General features: G+C 37.9%; 1 protein-coding gene across 1 annotated transcript in view; it reads left to right on the forward strand.

Moving 5' to 3' along the window:
• Nucleotides 1-2,202: 2,202 nt before the first annotated feature.
• LOC110122727 (serine/threonine-protein kinase Nek10-like) overlaps nucleotides 2,203-18,585 on the forward strand; it is a 39,008-nt gene continuing 22,625 nt past the window's right edge. The window contains exon 1 of the mRNA XM_020870286.2: nucleotides 2,203-2,335. Coding sequence (XP_020725945.1) covers nucleotides 2,219-2,335 — 117 coding nt within the window. The 5' untranslated portion in view covers nucleotides 2,203-2,218. The remainder of the gene's footprint in view (nucleotides 2,336-18,585) is intronic.

Here is an 18,585-nt window from a genome sequence, read left to right on the forward strand (position 1 = left end):
AGCCCTTGGGTCACACATGTGTCTCTTTTAAGCAATAAAACACACAAGCACACCATAGAGTTAGTAAAGTAAAGCAGAAAATGTGTATACTGAGAAAGCAGAGAGGCCAGAGCTCTGAGTGTTCTTACCTTGTGCTGAAGACCCCAGATGAGCCCCCAAGATGAAAGGTTGTTGCTGAGCTGTGAAAGACGCCAGGATTCTTGGCCTCCGGAGGAGAGGAATTCAATCCAGGGCCAGTGACGAGGCTTGATCGCTCAGAGCTTTTGTGTAATAAAGTTTTATTAAAGTATAAAAGAGATGGAGAAAGCTTCTGACATAGACATCAGAAGGGGGCAGAAAGAGTGCCCCCTGCTAGTTTTTAGCAAGGTGTTTTATGTCTGTTAGAAAGCTATTAATCAGATAAGAGAGACACCTCAAGGCTGAGGGAGTTTCACCAGGCCCCTCTCCCACAATATGCATTTTTGAGATAGGATGGCATGAGGTGTGTCATCCCCCAGCCATAAAACAATTGATATGAATACTGGTTTGTTGAGCTATTATCAGCCCAAGGTTTGAGAAAAGAAAAAAAAGTTAGTCTTAGGTGGAACCATTTTGAAGAAAGGCAAATTCCAAAGCAATACATAATACATTAGCATAGCTTAAGAAAAGCATAAGAAAAACACATTGGTAGTCTCAGGGTTTGAAAAAAGTTAAGTTCAGGTGGAACCAGGTGTTGTCATGGCAACACAGAATTTTAAGAGACACACTTGCAGCCTATTTCCTCCATTTGGAGACCCCTGGCCTTCCTGCCTGTTACCCTTTCACTACTGATGGTCTGCCAATGTATTTTTGGAGATACTAGAGGATACATTTCCTCAGAAAGAATCCATATATTATGTTTGAGAAAACCTACTATGTAAACATGCAAGATTTAATTTTTTTCTTCTGTTACTTTGGTATGACAAAAACAAACAAAAACCACACTTTTAGGCTTGTGATGTTGAGGGAATCGTTCTCTCTTCTAAACTCAGTTTCATCATTCAGGTAGCCCATGGGACTATAAGATAAGGGAATACAGTATCTGAAGTGTTTGTAAAGTGTTATACTAAAGTAATGCTAGTGGCGGTTGTGTTTTCTCTCAAGCAAAAGTAGAGCTGGGAGACTCGGAAAGTATCTTGGGTGTTATATAAAGTCTGACTTACTCACCTATAGAATAGTTCCTGCTTTGTAAGTTTATTGTCAAGAAAAAAAGTGGGCTAATGCCCACAAAAGAGTAACAATAGTGCCTGGCACATACAAATTATAGGTATTAGTCATTTCATTCTTAATATTAGAATATATATGTGTATTTAACTGTACTTATGTCATCTGCAGTTAAACTATGCATGAGTTATCATTCTGCACAAAAATTTTAATTCTTCATGAAAACTTTAAAGATATGATACTGTCCCTTGTGATGCCCCATATATGAATCTTAAGTTGACTGAATATTAACTTATGCATGAAAGGTTTTATGAAATTCAATTCAAGCCTTCAGGAGTAGTAAAGCAATTCTAAGTTAACTAGAGGCATATCAATTTAGTTGCCAGAACCAGGGTAAGTTACTTTTCAAGGACCCACTGTGCTGTAGCAGACAATAAGGCATGTCAGGAAAGACTGCTGCCCTTCCCTTTGACAGAATCACAGTGGGCAGCAGCTGAAAGGTCGTGCACCAACACTGCCTTGTAGTGTTTGACTTAGGGAAGTGGAAACTTCTGGTGGTTAACAGTAGGGAATTATCAAATCTAAAAAGTGCTTCTCATGATACTTTCCTTTCTCTACCCCAAATGGTGGCTTCCTACTACTTACTTATAAAATCTAATTCATCCTGACTGAGCCTTAATGTATACATATTCATTTCTCTCTTTCCTCTTTCATAGAATGCATCTTTCCTTGTAAGTCTGTTATTTACAAAATTTGGTTTATATGTGCACTAATATGTAGTTTAGTTCTGTGAATAATAACATCAATAAAATGTAAGAACAGTAATATAATTAGAAGCAACCTTTTGAAAGAAAGCACAGTAAAATATTTTTTCTGGATTATAGACTGAAAAATTGTAAAATCAAATCATGCTATTTGGAGTAAAATTTTAAATTCTTCTTTAGTCCTATTGAATGAATATTGTTACCATCACAAATGCTTCTTGAGAGTCAGCTGTGCATTGTTAATGAGGTGCTTATAATGATTTTCTCATTTTATGCAGCTTCCTCCAGCTTTGCACCACAACTTGAAAAGAAGGATTATAGAGAGATTCAAGAAATCCCTCTTCAGCCAGCAGAGTAACCCTTGTAATTTGAAATCTGAAATTAAAAAGGTACAGTATTCTACATATAGGAATTCTTCTTTTACTAACAAAAACACATCATACGAATTAAATTTTATCCTCCCATGCTTGAATCCTCTATTAAACTCTGCCCTTTACTAAAGCATGTTATCAATGTTTCTCTTAGCCCATTTGGGCAGCTATATTAAAAATACCAAAAACTGTGAGTTTATAAGCAGCAGGAATTTATTGCTCACAGTTCTGGAAGCTGGAGTCCAAGATCGGGGTGCCAGAATAGCCGAGTCTAGTAACCTCCTCCAGGTTTCAGACTGCCAACTTCTTGCTATATCCTTACATGGCAGAGGGAGGCAAGGGAGCTCTTCCAGGCCTCTTTTATTAAAGGGTACTTTTAATAAGAACACTTATATAAGGGCTTTCTTTTTGTGGCCTAATTACTTCCCAAAGGTCCCATCTCGGGGATTAATTTCAATATACACATTTGTGAGAACATGGGCACTGAGGCCATAGCATACTTAAGATACTAAATCAAGAATGTGTCTTTTCCTCTAGTTTTCGCACCTGTGTTTTTGAAGCTATCAACCTTAGAAGACTAATAGGAAATTATTTCAGTATTATTGTATGTTTCCTAAGAAGAAATGTTATTAAATATCTTTAATATATACAAATATATATGTCTTTTTAGAGAATTCTATTCCAATCTTTTTTGGAATATTCTTCACTAAGCCCGTAAATTGAAGTTTGCAACCCTGAACAAGTCACTTAAGCATCTGAGGTCATAATTTTTATCACTTAAGAAGGTGGAATGAACCATTTCTTAAAGTTCTTTTCGTATTTGACATTAGAGAGCCTCCTAGACTTTGGGTGCTGGTAAATATTTCTATTCTTATATAATAAAACTAAATTGCAAAGAGGTTAAATCAACCCCAGATGGAAAGAAAACTGTTTATTTCTGATTAATACAACTTGGCAAAAGGCTATGCTTTTGACCTTGTTGGTAGCCATTCTGATACAGGCCTTGGAGATGGTCACAGGTTCCATTCTTCTGTCCCAGAGAGACACAGGCCAAACAGTTTGGGCACACTGGTGTAAAGATGCTTGATTCTGTTCTAATTTTGTGTGTTTTTTAAAAGTTTCAGCACATACTGGTGCTGAAGCTAAAGTTCCAATACGTTGGCAACCTGATGCAAAAGCCAATTCACTGGGAAAGACTCTGATGCTGGGAAAGATTGAGGGCAAGAGAAGGTGGCAACAGAGGATGATATGGTTGGATGGCATCACTGGACATGAGTTTGAGCAAACTCAGGGAGATAGTGAAGGACAGGGAAGCCTGGCATGCTGCAGTTCATGGGGTCACAAAGAGTCAGACACAACTTAGTGACTGAACAACAACAGAATATATGTAAACTTTGGCTCAGGCATGCTGCCAATGAACTTTTTATTTAAGGTTTATTTGAAATATTTACTGTATCCACTCTGTATCATACATCAACTCATAATATGGGCAGTGTTGGAGTATGGAGGGAACCAAAAGTGCCCACTGAACTGAGAAGGCATCTTGAGACAGATAAACAAGGCAGGCAATTCTGTATAATCAAGTTTGTTCCAGTGTGACTTACAGGGTGAAGTTCCCTGGTGGTTTAGTGGTAAAGAATCTGCCTGCCAATACAGGAGACATGGGTTTGATCCCTGGGTCAGAAAGATCCCCTGGAGAGGGAAATGGCAACCCACTCCAGTTTCTTGCCTGGGAAATCCCATGGACAGAGGCTATAGTCCAGTGAGTTGCAAAAGGGTCCAACATGACTTAGTGATTGAACAACAGCAAACTTACAAGGTGGGATGGGGATCAGGTGGACAATGACCCAGAAGCATTTGCAGCTGCTCCCCACACCTTCAAGGAGGCACTGGGATGGTTTTATAGTTAACTTAGGGTATGGGGGTTGGTGCTCAGAAACAGGACGTGCCTTCCTAAGTCAAGTTTATGAATTGATAACTGGTCTCATGGCCACCAGGATTATCTCAGCCAACATCTTAAGCATTGTCTTTGGGGACTAACAGAGTATGGAGGCCACCTGGTCATGATGATTATTAAAAAACTTCTCTTAACTACTAAGGCCCTGACAACAGAGATGCGACTTACTGGCCAGTACAGTCCTGGGTGAGGTCAGGGGAAGGACAGGAGGAGCCACACGGGCCCAAGGTGGTATCAGTTACCCTGACAGTCATATGGGCTGTTTGATAAGAAATACAAAATGTATGTTTTTGCTTTTTTGCCTTACATCAGTGGTATGTGCACATACACAAACAGGAGATGGGGAGAAAAATGCATATCTGCAGGTAAACAGACTATAAACCCTACCTCATCAGGTATTAGAGAGATCTTTTGAATTGTCTTGGCAAATAAGGCTGAGAAACAAAGATAGGGAGATCAAAATAGAGGTGGAGGAGACTTCAGATATTTATTGTATGATATTCACGTATTACATCATGAATACCAATAAATCGATTTATTTTGTCTCCTCTGGGTCAGCCTCTTGTTGTAGAGCACCAACTCTAGGGTGCATGGGCCTCAGTAGTTGCAGTGCACAGGCTCGGTAGCTGTGGCTCACAGGCTTTAGAGTGCAGACTCAGTAGCTGTGGCTCATGGTCTTAGCTGCTTCATGGCCTGTGGAATCTTCCCAGACCAGGGATCAAAACTGTGTCCCCTGCATTCCACTGCACCACCAGGGAAGACCCCAATAGATAGATTTTTAAAAGATTAAAGTTCAAGTTCCCCATAAAACATTACATTTTACTAAGTTTTATGTTCTTATTAAAATGATGTTCAGAATAATCCAGTTTGTACACACGTTTACTTTGAGATCCTAGCTTCATGAGAGGAATGTGCCTGCTATGAAATGAGGCTTGAAGGTGCTGCAACCTATCCCTGCTCTGTGATCCCAGCAGGCCTGTCCTTAAAACAAATCACTGCTTCTTTGTGACTTGGGTTTTCAGTTTTGCATCCTTTCCTTGGTGTCTTTCTTTTTTCTCCTTTTCTTTTGTTAAGCCCCCACCCCCACCTTGTCTGCCTCCTCTGTGCCATCACAGGATGCCACCTTCTGTTCCTGTTCTGGGGCATGAGGGGACCAAAGAGGGGCATAGATTCATTGCTTTCAACTTTGTTAAGATGCAGGTTGAATTATCCCATGAAGAATGCTGTGCTCTCCTCATCTGATACTGTGTGTGTGGTGGTTCTTAGCCTTATGGTGTTTTGTAACCTTCCATCAGGCCTCCCCTCCCATGAGATAAAGAAATCCTACACCTGAGATATTAACCAGCTTCTCTATTAACACCTTCTTAACTTTTCCTGTCTAGAATTACTCTCCCCTTTCTCTATGCTTCAGTCACCTTTTCACTCATATCATTGTGTTTTAAATGGCTTATTATTCAAACAGTCTGCCTTTTCTGTTTACCCAAAGGTAGTGAGTAAATTTGGCAATCTTTGACTCCCCAGAGTCGTACACAGTGCCTGGTAGATATTAATGGATAATTGCTGAATAGAGAATAAATTCTAGATTGATACACATATTCTGTGTAACATAGCCTATACTGTGGTTCTGTTCTTTATTGATGTATAAATATTAATATATTTATATATTTCTCCATGAAAAAGAAAGCTCTCCTGCCTCCAATCTCAATCTAAACAAGGAACATTTGTGACATGTTTTTCCCCCTTTCTGGTGTAATCTCTAGTTGGTGGCAATTTTTGTCCAGAAATAGCTTTTTCATCCCCGGTACAATCGTAGAGGAGTCGCCCATGCCAGGGGTGATAGCACACAAAGCGAATGTGATTTCCACCCTCCCTGCTGAAGCTTATTCTAAAATCCAGGGACCCCATGTCCCAATTAAGTTTAAAGGAGTCATTGTGGGATGACTGAGCCTGGCTTGCGAGTAGCCTGAGACCCAGCCGGATGTACAGAGGAATCAAAACGTGGCAGAGCCCTTTTCCAAGAAATTAAGCTGTCTAATTATGACTCACCTGAAGTGTCTTCAGTCCAGTCTGCTCAATTATGGCTAGGGTTGCAGGGTGAGTAAAGCACCTAAGCCATTGTCTTTGAGAACTAGGGTTTTCAGCATGGGAGAAACGAGTAACAGAAACAAAACAGAAAATACTAATTCAAATTACAAGTATCAGTATGGATCATGTTAATTCATGACAGATCTTATCTTTTTAAAAAAGGAACAGGCTTCCTAAATTTCACTAAAATGATCTAGAAATAAAGCAAGAAGCAGTGTGCTCCCTTTGCACCCATGGCTTTGGAAATACAGCCCATTGCAGCTGCAGAACAGGAACTGAACAGGATCATGTTAGAGTGTCTTTACTCTATTTACAGGTTAAATAGTAAGGATGCTGTCAGGGCAACTGCAGGTGTGTCAACAGGACTCGGGAGCCAACTTTATTTATTTGTTTTTTTGTGCTGGTGGTATTACTTTATTAAGCTTTGCATTAGAATTCATCTTATAATATTGGCTTAAATTCTTCAGTCATTCCCCCCCCCCTTTTTTTTTCTTCCATTTATTTTTATTAGTTGGAGGCTAATTACTTTACAACATTGCAGTGGTTTTTGTCATACATTGAAATGAATTAGCCATGGATTTACATGTATTCCCCATCCCGGTCCCCCCTCCCACCTCCCTCTCCACCCCATCCCTCTGGGTCTTCCCAGTGCACCAGGCCTGAGCACTTGTCTCATGCATCCAACCTGGGCTGGTGATCTGTTTCACCCTAGATATACATGTTTTGATGCTGTTCTCTTGAAACATCCCGCCCTCGCCTTCTCCCACAGAGTCCACAAGTCTGTTCTATACATCTGAGTCTCTTTTTCTTTTTTTTTGCATATAAGGTTATCGTTACCATCTTTCTAAATTCCATATATATGTGTTAGTATACTGTAATGGTCTTTATCTTTCTGGCTTACTTCGCTCTGTATAATGGGCTCCAGTTTCACCCATCTCATTAGAACTGATTCAAATGAATTCTTTTTGATGGCTGAGTAATATTCCATGGTGTATATGTACCACAGCTTCCTCATCCATTCATCTGCTGATGGGCATCTAGGTTGCTTCCATGACCTGGCTATTATAAACAGTGCTGCGATGAACATTGGGGTGCACGTGTCTCTTTCGGATCTGATTTCCTCAGTGTGTATGCCTAGAAGTGGTATTGCTGGGTCATATGGCAGATCTATTTCCAGCTTTTTAAGGAATCTCCACACTGTTTTCCATAGTGGCTGTACCAATTTACAGTCCCACCAACAGTGTAAGAGGGTTTCCTTTTCTCCACACCCTCTCCAGCATTTATTGCTTGTAGACTTTTGGATAGCAGCCATCCTGACTGGTGTATAATGGTACCTCATTGTGGTTTTGATTTGCATTTCTCTGATAATGAGTGATGTTGAGCATCTTTTCATGTGTTTTTTTGCCATCCGTATGTCTTCCTTGGAGAAATGTCTGTTTAGTTCTTTGGCCCATTTTTTGATTGGGTCATTTATTTTTCTGGAGTTGAGCTGGAGGAGTTGCTTGTATATTTTTGAGATTAATCCTTTGTCTGTTGCTTCATTTGCTATTATTTTCTCCCAATCTGAGGGCTGTCTTTTCACCTTACTTATAGTATCCTTTGTTGTGCAAAAGCTTTTAAGTTTCATTAGGTCCCATTTGTTTATTTTTGCTTTTGTTTCTAAAATTCTGGGATGTGGGTCATAGAGGATCCTGCTGTGATTTATGTCGGAGAGTGTTTTGCCTATGTTCTCCTCTAGGAGTTTTATAGTTTCTGGTCTTACATTTAGATCTTTAATCCATTTTGAGTTTATTTTTGTGTATGGTGTTAGAAAGTGTTCTAGTTTCATTCTTTTACAGGTGGTTGACCAGTTTTCCCAGCGCCACTTGTTAAAGAGATTGTCTTTTTTCCATTGTATATCCTTGCCTCCTTTGTCAAAGATAAGGTGACCATAGGTTCGTGGATTTATCTCTGGGCTTTCTATTCTGTTCCATTGATCTATATTTCTGTCTTTGTGCCAGTACCATACTGTCTTGATGACTGTGGCTTTGTAGTAGAGTCCTGAAGTCAGGCAGGTTGATTCCTCCAGTTCCATTCTTTCTCAAGGTTACTTTGGCTATTCGAGGTTTTTTGTATTTCCATACAAACTGTGAAATTATTTGTTCTAGTTCTGTGAAAAATACCGTTGGTAGTTTGATAGGGATTGCATTGAATCTATAGATTGCTTTGGGTAGAATAGCCATTTTGACAATATTGATTCTTCCAATCCATGAACACGGTATATTTCTCCATCTGTTTGTGTCCTCTTTGATTTCTTTCATCAGTGTTTTATAGTTTTCTATGTATAGGTCTTTTGTTTCTTTAGGTAGATATACTCCTAAGTATTTTATTCTTTTTGTTGCAATGGTGAATGGTATCGATTCCTTAATTTCTCTTTCTGTTTTCTCATTGTTAGTGTATAGGAATGCAAGAGATTTCTGTGTGTTAATTTTATATCCTGCAACTTTACTGTATTCATTGATTAGCTCTAGTAATTTTCTGGTGGAGTCTTTAGGGTTTTCTATGTAGAGGATCATGTCATCTGCAAACAGCGAGAGTTTCACTTCTTCTTTTCCTATCTGGATTCCTTTTACTTCTTCTTCTGCCCTGATTGCTGTGGCCAACACTTCCAAAACTATGTTGAATAGTAGTGGTGAGAGTGGGCACCCTTGTCTTGTTCCTGATTTCAATTTTTCACCATTGAGGGTGATGCTTGCTGTGGGTTTGTCATATATAGCTTTTATTATGTTGAGGTATGTTCCTTCTATTCCTGCTTTCTGGAGAGTTTTAATCATAAATGGATGTTGAATTTTGTCAAAGGCTTTTTCTGCATCTATTGAGATAATCATATGGTTTTTATCTTTCAATTTGTTAATGTGGTGTATTACATTGATTGATTTGCAGATATTAAAGAATCCTTGCATTCCTGGGATAAAGCCCACTTGGTCATGGTGTATGATTTTTTTAATATGTTGTTGGATTCTGTTTGCTAGAATTTTGTTAAGGATTTTTGCATCTATGTTCATCAGTGATATTGGCCTGTAGTTCTCCTTTTTGGTGGCATCTTTGTCTGGTTTTGGAATTAGGGTGATGGTGGCCTCATAGAATGAGTTTGGAAGTTTACCTTCTTCTGCAATTTTCTGGAAGAGTTTGAGTAAGATAGGTGTTAGCTCTTGCCTGAATTTTTGGTAGAATTCAGCTGTGAAGCCATCTGGTCCTGGGCTTTTGTTTGCTGGAAGATTTCTGATTACAGTTTCGATTTCCTTGCTTGTGGTGGGTTTGTTAAGATCTTCTATTTCTTCCTGATTCAGTTTTGGAAAGTTATACTTCTCTAAGAACTTGTTCAGGAGCCAACTTTAAAGAGGCCTCCCACAGAATATTAGATAATTAAAGCATCAGTCAGCATAATAACCACAATTAATTGAAAGCATTAACGTTTAGATCCAAGAGTTCACAGCAGTGAAAAAAAATCCCTCATTAATTACCTTTGGAAGATGCTAAGTGACCAACTCATTATTTTTACAATTGTTTAAAAAAGAAAAGAATGAAACATTTATTCTGCCTTTCCCTTATGAATTCTTTCTCCAGGTAACTAATTGATGAGGGGCAATTTCCTCATTATCAAAGAACTTCAACTAATAAATACTGAAGGAATAAAAACAAAATATCATTTTTCAGCCCCTGAATGAAATAATGGATCTGACATGATCACTACTAGCTGCTGATATCACAAAAAATGGAGCAACCAGACAGTATATGCCTCCTGATCCATGTACGTGGCATGCCTGTGAAGTGTACATGCTAAACACTTGAATCTGCATCTGATCAACCTTTCAGATTTAAGCCTAAGAAAATAGAGAGTATAAATACTGGACTTTGCTGTTAACAAAGTGACCTATAAAGTCTGATAAATACTAATAGAAAAGAGCTGTAGGTTAGGAAAAAAAGGAAAAATCAGGCAACATTTTATGTGTTAAAACATTATGTAATTCAGTCAAAGAGCATAAGAAAAACATAAAGAAAGAAAAGATAAAATGATTGACAAGTGAAGGGTGATAAAAGACATTGAAACATTTCTCACTTCTGGTACCTGTTAATAATTTCATTTATTTTGGCTTAATTTTCTTCAGAGTACTATCTCAGTTGATTAGGTTCCAAATTGTTTATGTAGCTGTTCTACAGCAAAGATAACCTTATTTAATTATATGGAAAAAGTGTTACTCACTGAGTTGTGTACAACCCTTTGTGACCCCATGGAATGTAGCCCGCCAGCCTCCCCCATCCATGGTATTTTCCAGACAAAAGTACTGGAGTGGGTTGCCATTTCCTTCTCCAGGGGATCTTCCTTACCCAGGAATCAATCCTGAGTCTCTCAGATTGTGTGCAGACTCTTTACCATCTGAGACACCAGGGAAGCCCTATGGTATGGAAAAGAAGATATGATTTAAAGAATTTAGTGAGGGCTACATTTGTAGTTTCTCCTACAAATTTTATTTTCTTATATTTAGTTTTTGCCTAAAAAGAACTATATTCTCAACTGACCAATAAAGTGCTACAGTTCAGTTCTGTTCAGTCACTCAGTCACGTCCAACTCTTTGCGACCCCATAGACTGCAGCACGCCAGGCCTTCCTGTCCATCACCAACTCCTGGAGTTTACCCAAACTCATGTCCATTGAGTCGGTGATGCCATCCAACCATCTCATCCTCTGTCATTCCCTTCTCCTCCTGCCTTCAATCTTTCCCAGCATCAGGGTCTTTTCAAATGAGTTAGTTCTTTGCATCAGGTGGCCGAAGTATTGGAGTTTCAGCTTCAGCATCAGTCCTTCCAATGAATATTCAGGACTAATTTCCTTTAGGATGGACTGGTTGGATCTCCTTGTGGTTCAAGGGACTCTCAAGAGTCTTCTCCAACACACAATTCAAAAGCATCAATTCTTCAGCGTTCAGCTTTCTTTATAGTCCAACTCTTATTTGACTAGATGGACGTTTGTTGGCAAAGTAATGTCTCTGCTTTTTAATATGCTGTCTGGGTTGGTTATAACTTTTCTTCCAAGGAATAAGTGTCTTTTAATTTCATGGCTGCAGTCACCATCTGCAGTGATTTTGGAACCCCCCAAAATGAAGTCTCTCACTGTTTCCATTGTTTCCCCATCTATTTCCCATGAAGTGATGGGACCAGATGCCATGATCTTAGTTTTCTGAATGTTGAGTTTTAAGCTAACTTTTCACTCTCCTCTTTCACTTTCATCAAGAGGCTCTTTAATTCTTTGCTTTCTGCCATAAGGGTGGTATCATCTGCATATCTGAGGTTATTGATATTTCTCCTGGCAATCTTGATTTCAGCTTGTGCTTCCTCCAGCCCAGCATTTCTCATGATGTATTCTGCATATAAGTTAAATAAGCAAGGTGACAATATACAGCCTTGACATACTCCTTTTCCTATTTGGAACCAGTCTGTTGTTCCATGTCCAGTTCTAACTGTTGCTTCTTGACCTGCATACAGATTTCTCAGGAGGCAGGTCAGGTAGTCTGGTATTCCCATCTCTTTAAGAATTTTCCACAGTTTGTTGTGATCCACACATGTCAAAAGGTTTTGGCATAGTCAATAAAGCAGAAGTAGATGTTTTTCTGGAACTCTCTTACTTTTTCGATGATCCAGCAGATGTTGGCAATTTGATCTCTGGTTCCTCTGCCTTTTCTAAATCTAGCTTGAACAGCTTGAAAGTGCTACAGATGTTCAATATTTGCTCAAAATCAATGGGTTTTTTTGGGGGGGGTAGGAGTGGTACTATATAGTGATGTAATTTTTTTCTGTAATATTTACTTGATAAAACTGTAGATATTTTTTTAGAGCAGAAGACCTCTTTTAAAAAACTTAATTTTTATTAAAGCATAGTTGATTTACAATGTTACATTAGCTTCTGGTATACAGCAAAGTGATTCATTTGTACATATATATGTGTAAAGAATATATATATATATTCTTTTTTCATATTCTTTTCCATTATGTTTATCACAGGTTATTGAATATAGTTCTCTGTGCTCTATAGTAGGATATTATTGTTTATCCATTCCAAACATAATAGCTTGCATCTGCTAATCCCAAACACGCACTCCATCCCTCCCTCACCCCACTCCCCCTTGGCAACCACAAGTCTGTTCTCTGAGTCTCTGAGTCTGTTTGTGTCATATTTTGTATTCTACATATAAGTGATATCATGTGAATTTGTCTTTCTTTTTATGACCGACTTCATTTAGATGACAACCTCTAGGTTCATCCATGTTGGTTCAAATGGCATTATTTCATTCTTTTATATAGCTGAGTACTATTTCACTATATATTTATGTACCACATCTTTTCTATCCATTCATTTGTTGATGGACACTTAGGTTACTTCTGTGTTTTAGTTATTGTAAATAGTGCTGCTGTGAACTTTGGGTACATGTACCTCTTTGAATTATGGTTTTCTCCAGATATGTACCCAGGAGAGGGATTGCTGGATCATATGGCAACTCTAGTTTTAGTGTTTTGAGGAACCTCTATATTGTTCTTCACAGTGTGTACCAACTTACATTCCCACCAACAGTTTAAGACTGTTCTCTTTTCTCCACACCCTCTCCAGCAATTATTGCTTGTATAATTTTAATGATGGCTATTCTGACCCACGTGAGGTGTTACCTCATTGTAGTTTTGACTTACACATCTCTGATAAGTAGCAATGTTGAGCATCCTTTCATGTGCCCATTGGCCATCTGTATGTCTTCTTTGGAGAAATGTCAGTTTATGTCTTGTTATTTTTTGATTGAGTTGTATCTTTTTTCTTAGTGAGTTGTGTGAGCTATTTGTATATTTTGCAAATTATTTTCTTGTCAGTAGCATTGTTTGCAACTATTTTCTCCTAGTCCATAGGATAGCTTTTCATTTTATTTATGATTTCCCTTGTTGTGCAAAAGCTTATATATTTGATTAGGTCTAATTTGTTTCTGAATGGCATCACTGACTCGATGGACATGAGTTTGAGTAAACTCCGGGAGTTGGTGATGGACAGGGAGGCCTGGCATGCTGCGATTCATGGGGTCGCAGAAGAGTCAGACATGACTGAGAGACTGAACTGAACTGAACTGAACTTGTTTCTCCTTGCTTTTATTTCTATTGCCATGGGAGACTGACCTAAGAAAACATTGGTATGATTTATGTCAGAGAATGCTTTGCCTATGTTCTCTCTTCTAGGAGTTTTATGGTATCATGTCTTATATTTAAGTCTTTAAATCATTTTGAGGTTTTTTTTTTTGTGTATAGTGTGAGAGTGTGCTCCAACTTCATTGATTTACATGCAGCTTTCCAACTTTCCCAGCATCATTTGCTGAAGAACTTTTTTCCATTTTATATTCTTGCCTCTTTTGTCAAAGATTAATTGACTGTAGGTGTATGGGTATATTTCTGGGCTCTGTACTTTGTTCCATTGATACATATATCTGTTTCTGTGCCAATACCATGCTGATTACTGTAGACTTGTTGTATTGTTTGAAGTCTTGGAAGGTTATGCTTCCTGCTTTGTCCTTTTTCCTCAAGATTGTTGGCAATTCTGGGTCATTTATGACTCCATATAAATTTTATGATCATCTGTTCTAGTTTTATAAAAATGTCATGGGTAGTTTGATAGGGATAACATTAAATCTGTAGGTTGTTTTGGGTAGCATGGCCCATTTTAACAATATGAATTCTTCCAGTTCAAGAGCATTAAATATTTTTCCATTTCTTCAAATCATCTTCTGCTTCCTTTATGAATGTTTTATTGTTCTCAGTGTATAAGCCTTTCACCTCCTTTGTGGGTTTATACCTAGGTATTTTTCTGATGCAATTTTTTTTTTTTTACTTTCTCTTTCTGATATTTCATCATAGTGTAAAGAAATGCAACTGATATGTTAATCTTGCATTCTGCTACCTTGCTGAATTCATTGATAAGTTCTAGTAGATTTTGTGTGGAGTCTTTATATTCATTGATAAGTTCTAGTAGTTTGTGTGTGGAGTCTTTTGTGCAGAATCTTTACCGTCTGTATAAAATGATAAATTTACCTCTTCCCTACCAATTTGGATACTTTTTATTTCTTTTGTCTGATTGCTGTTTCTTGAACTTCCAACACTGTGTTGAAGAGCAGTGGTGAGAGAGAGCATTTTTATCTTGTTCCAGATTTTAGGAGGACTGTTTTCAGCTTTTCACCATTGAATATTACGTTTGCTATGGATTTGTCAAATAGCTCTTATTATGTTGAGATATGTTCTCTCTATACCCACTTTGGTGAGAATTTATAACACGAATATGTGTTGAATTTTAGAAAATACTTTCTTTGCATCTTTGTCTTTTCTTTTGTTGGTGTAGCATATCATATTGATTAATCTGCATGTATTGAAACATCCTTGTGGCCCTGGGATGAATCCCACTTGGTTGTGGTGTATGATCTTCTTTATGTGTGTTACTGGATTCAGTTGGATAATATTTTGTTGATAATTTTTGCATCTATATTCATAAAAAATATTGGCCTGTAATTTTTTGTCCGTAGTGTCTTTGTTTGGTTTTGGTATCAGGGTGATGTTGGCTTCAAAGAAAGACTCTTCAGTCTTTTGGTTGAGAAGTTTCGATATAAATTCTTCTTTGTATGTTTGGTAGAATTCCTGAGTGAAGCCTGAACTTTTGTTTGCAGCAAGTTGTTTGTTTTACAGATTCTATTTCACTTCTAGTGATTGTTCTGTTCAAATTACCTATTTCTTCTTTATTCAGTTTTGTATGTTCCTAGAAACTTGTCCATTTCTTCTCAGTTGTCTGGTTTGTTGCCATATAGTTGTTCGTAGTGAAAAGTTACTGCTGAGCCATGAAAGATGCCAGGATTCTTGGCCTCTGGAGGAGAGAAATTCAATCTGGGGCCAGTGACGAGGCTTGATTGCTCAGAGCTTTTGTGTGATAAAGTTTTATTAAAGTGTATAGACAAAGCTTCTGACATAGACATCAGAAGGGGGGCAGAAAGAGTGCCCCCTTTGCTAGTCTTTAGCTGGATGTTATATAGCTACTAGCAGGCTGCTAATTGGAGAAAAGGAAATGTCTCAAAACTCAGAGACTGGCACCAGGCCCCTCACCCACAACATGCATTTTGGGATAACATTGGCACAAGGTAAGTTGTCCTGGGCCATAAAACAATTGACATGAATCTTGAAGAAAAGCAGGTTTCCTTGTAGACTTTTGGATAGCAGCCATCCTGACTGGCGTGTAATGGTACCTCATTGTGGTTTTGATTTGCATTTCTCTGATAATGAGTGATGTTGAGCATCTTTTCATGTGTTTTTTAGCCATCCGTATGTCTTCCTTGGAGAAATGTCTGTTTAGTTCTTTGGCCCATTTTTTGATTGGGTCATTTATTTTTCTGGAGTTGAGCTGGAGAGGGTGTGGAGAAAAGGGAACCCTCTTACACTGTTGGTGGGAATGCAAACTAGTACAGCCGCTATGGAAAACAGTGTGGAGATTTCTTAAAAAACTGGAGATAGAACTGCCATATGACCCAGCAATACCACTTCTAGGCATATACACCAAGGAAACCAGATCTGAAAGAGACATGTGCACCCCAATGTTCATCGCAGCACTGTTTATAATTGCCAGGACATGGAAGCAACCTAGATGCCCATCAGCAGACGAATGGATAAAGAAGCTGTGGTACATATACACCATGGAATATTACTCAGCCGTTAAAAAGAATTCATTTGAATCAGTTCTAATGAGATGGATGAAACTGGAGCCCATTATACAGAGCGAAGTAAGCCAGAACGATAAAGACCATTACAGTATACTAACACATATATATGGAATTTAGAAAGATGGTAACGATAACCCTATATGCAAAAAAAGAAAAAGAGACTCAGATGTATAGAACAGACTTGTGGACTCTATGGGAGAAGGCGAGGGCGGGATGTTTCAAGAGAACAGCATTGAAACATGTATATCTAGGGTGAAACAGATCACCAGCCCAGGTTGGATGCATGAGACAAGTGCTCAGGCCTGGTGCACTGGGAAGACCCAGAGGGATGGGGTGGAGAGGGAGGTGGGAGGGGGGACCGGGATGGGGAATACATGTAAATCCATGGCTAATTCAATGTATGACAAAAACCACTGCAATGCTGTAAAGTAATTAGCCTCCAACTAATAAAAATAAATGGGGAAAAAAAAAAAGAAAAAAGAAAGGCAGGTTTCCAAGCAAATACATAGTCTCATTAACATAGCTTAAGAGAACATTTGCATGAGTAAAACATACTGGTTTGTCAAGTCGGTTCTGAACCAACTTAAAGACAGAGTCTAGAGTAAATACATAGTTCATTAACGTAACTTAAGAGAAACATTTCCATAAGACAAACACATTGGCTAGCTCAAGGTTCGAGAAAAGTTCAGTTGAAACTAGGTGTCATTATGGCAATGCAGAATTTTAAAAGAAATCTTTTTTAAAGTTTGTATAGAGAAGGGGGGAAATTCTAATACTTGTAGTTTGCTTCTTCCTGCCACTTAAGAGAGAGATAAAAAATGTCTTGACACTTGCAGCTTATTTCCTCCGTTTGGAGACCCCTGGCCTTCCTGCCTGTTACCCTCACAACAGTATTGTCATTTTTTTGTATTTCTGTGGTATCAGTTATTATTTCTCCACTTTCATTTCTTACTTTGTTTACTTGGATCCTCTTTCTTTTCTTCTTAGTGAGCCTGGTCTGAGGTTCGGTAGTTTTGTTTACCCTTTCAAATAACTAGCTCTCTGTTGTACTGATTTTTTGCCTACTCTTTATTTGATTTATTCCCTCTCTGATCATTATTATTTCCTTCCATCTGCTACTTTAGGTTTTATTTTTTCTCCTTTTTCTAATTCTTTTAGGTGGTGGTTTAGGTTGTTTATTTGAGATTTTTCTTGTTCTTTGAGGAAAGCTTGTGTGGCTATGGACTTCCCTCTAAGGTCTACTTTTGCTGCATCCCATAGATTTTTCTATGGTTGTGTTTTCATTATCATTTGTCTCAAGGTTTTTATAAATTTCCTCTTTGATTTCATCATTGACCCATTGATTTTGTTAGTAGCATGTTTTTAATCTACTTGTAATCATTTTTTCTTATTTCTCTTTTTGTGGTTGATTTCTAGTTTCATGCCATCATGGTCAGGAAAGATGCTTGAAATAATTTCCATCCTCTTAAATTTGTCTTGCAGCTTGCTTTGTGTCCTATTATGTGGCCAATCTTAGAGAATGTCTCATGTGCTTTTGAAAAGAATGTGTACTCTGGGATTTTTTGGATGTAATTTTTGGAAAATACCAACTCAGTCTAACTTTTCTGTTGTATCATTTAGTATTTCTGTTACCTTATTGATTTTCTGCTGGTAGATCTGCCTGTTGATGTGAATTGGGTGGTAAAGTCTCCTGGTATTATTGTATTCCTTTCAGCTTCTCCCTTTATGTTTGTTAGTATTTGTTTTGTGTATTTGGGTGTTCCTATATTGGTGTTCCTATACACGTTAATGTCTGTAATATCCTCTTTTTGTATTTATCCTTTTATCATTATATAGTGCTTTCTTTATCTTTATTTATGGCCTTTGTTTTAAAGTCTATTTTGTCTGATGTGAGTATTGCTGCCCCCACTTTCTTGTCATTTCTATTTGCGTGAAATATCTTTTTCCATCCCCTCATTTTTCATCTCTGTGTCTCCTTTGCCCTAAAGTGAGTTTCTTGTAGACAACATATTATAACCTCTTTTTGTTTGTTTTTGTCCATTAAGTCACTCTATCTTTTGATTGGAGCATTTAGGTAGTTGACATTTAAGGTAATTATTGGTAGATATGCATTTATAGCCATTCTGTTCCTTGTCTTCCAGTTGACTTCACGTTTCTTTTTTGTTCCCTTCCTTATCTTCTGTGGTTCGATGGCTTTCTTTTGTATTATGCTTGAGTTCCTTTCTTTTTGTTTTTGTTTTTTTTTTGTGTGTGAATCTATTGTATTTTTTCATTTGGGATTACTCTGCTTCTCAATTATGCTAACCCATTCCTATATCTATTTGCTTTAGACTGGTAGTCATATAGACTCAAACACATTCTTTTTAAAAAATATACATTTTTTCTTACTCTTTTCCTCCACATTTTATGATTTTTATGTCCTCTTTTATATCATCATGTATATCCTTTGCTGTTCATTGTAGT

This window comes from Odocoileus virginianus, unplaced genomic scaffold (genome assembly GCF_023699985.2).
Source record: "Odocoileus virginianus isolate 20LAN1187 ecotype Illinois unplaced genomic scaffold, Ovbor_1.2 Unplaced_Scaffold_17, whole genome shotgun sequence".
In the NCBI taxonomy this organism is placed as follows: Eukaryota; Metazoa; Chordata; class Mammalia; order Artiodactyla; family Cervidae; genus Odocoileus; species Odocoileus virginianus.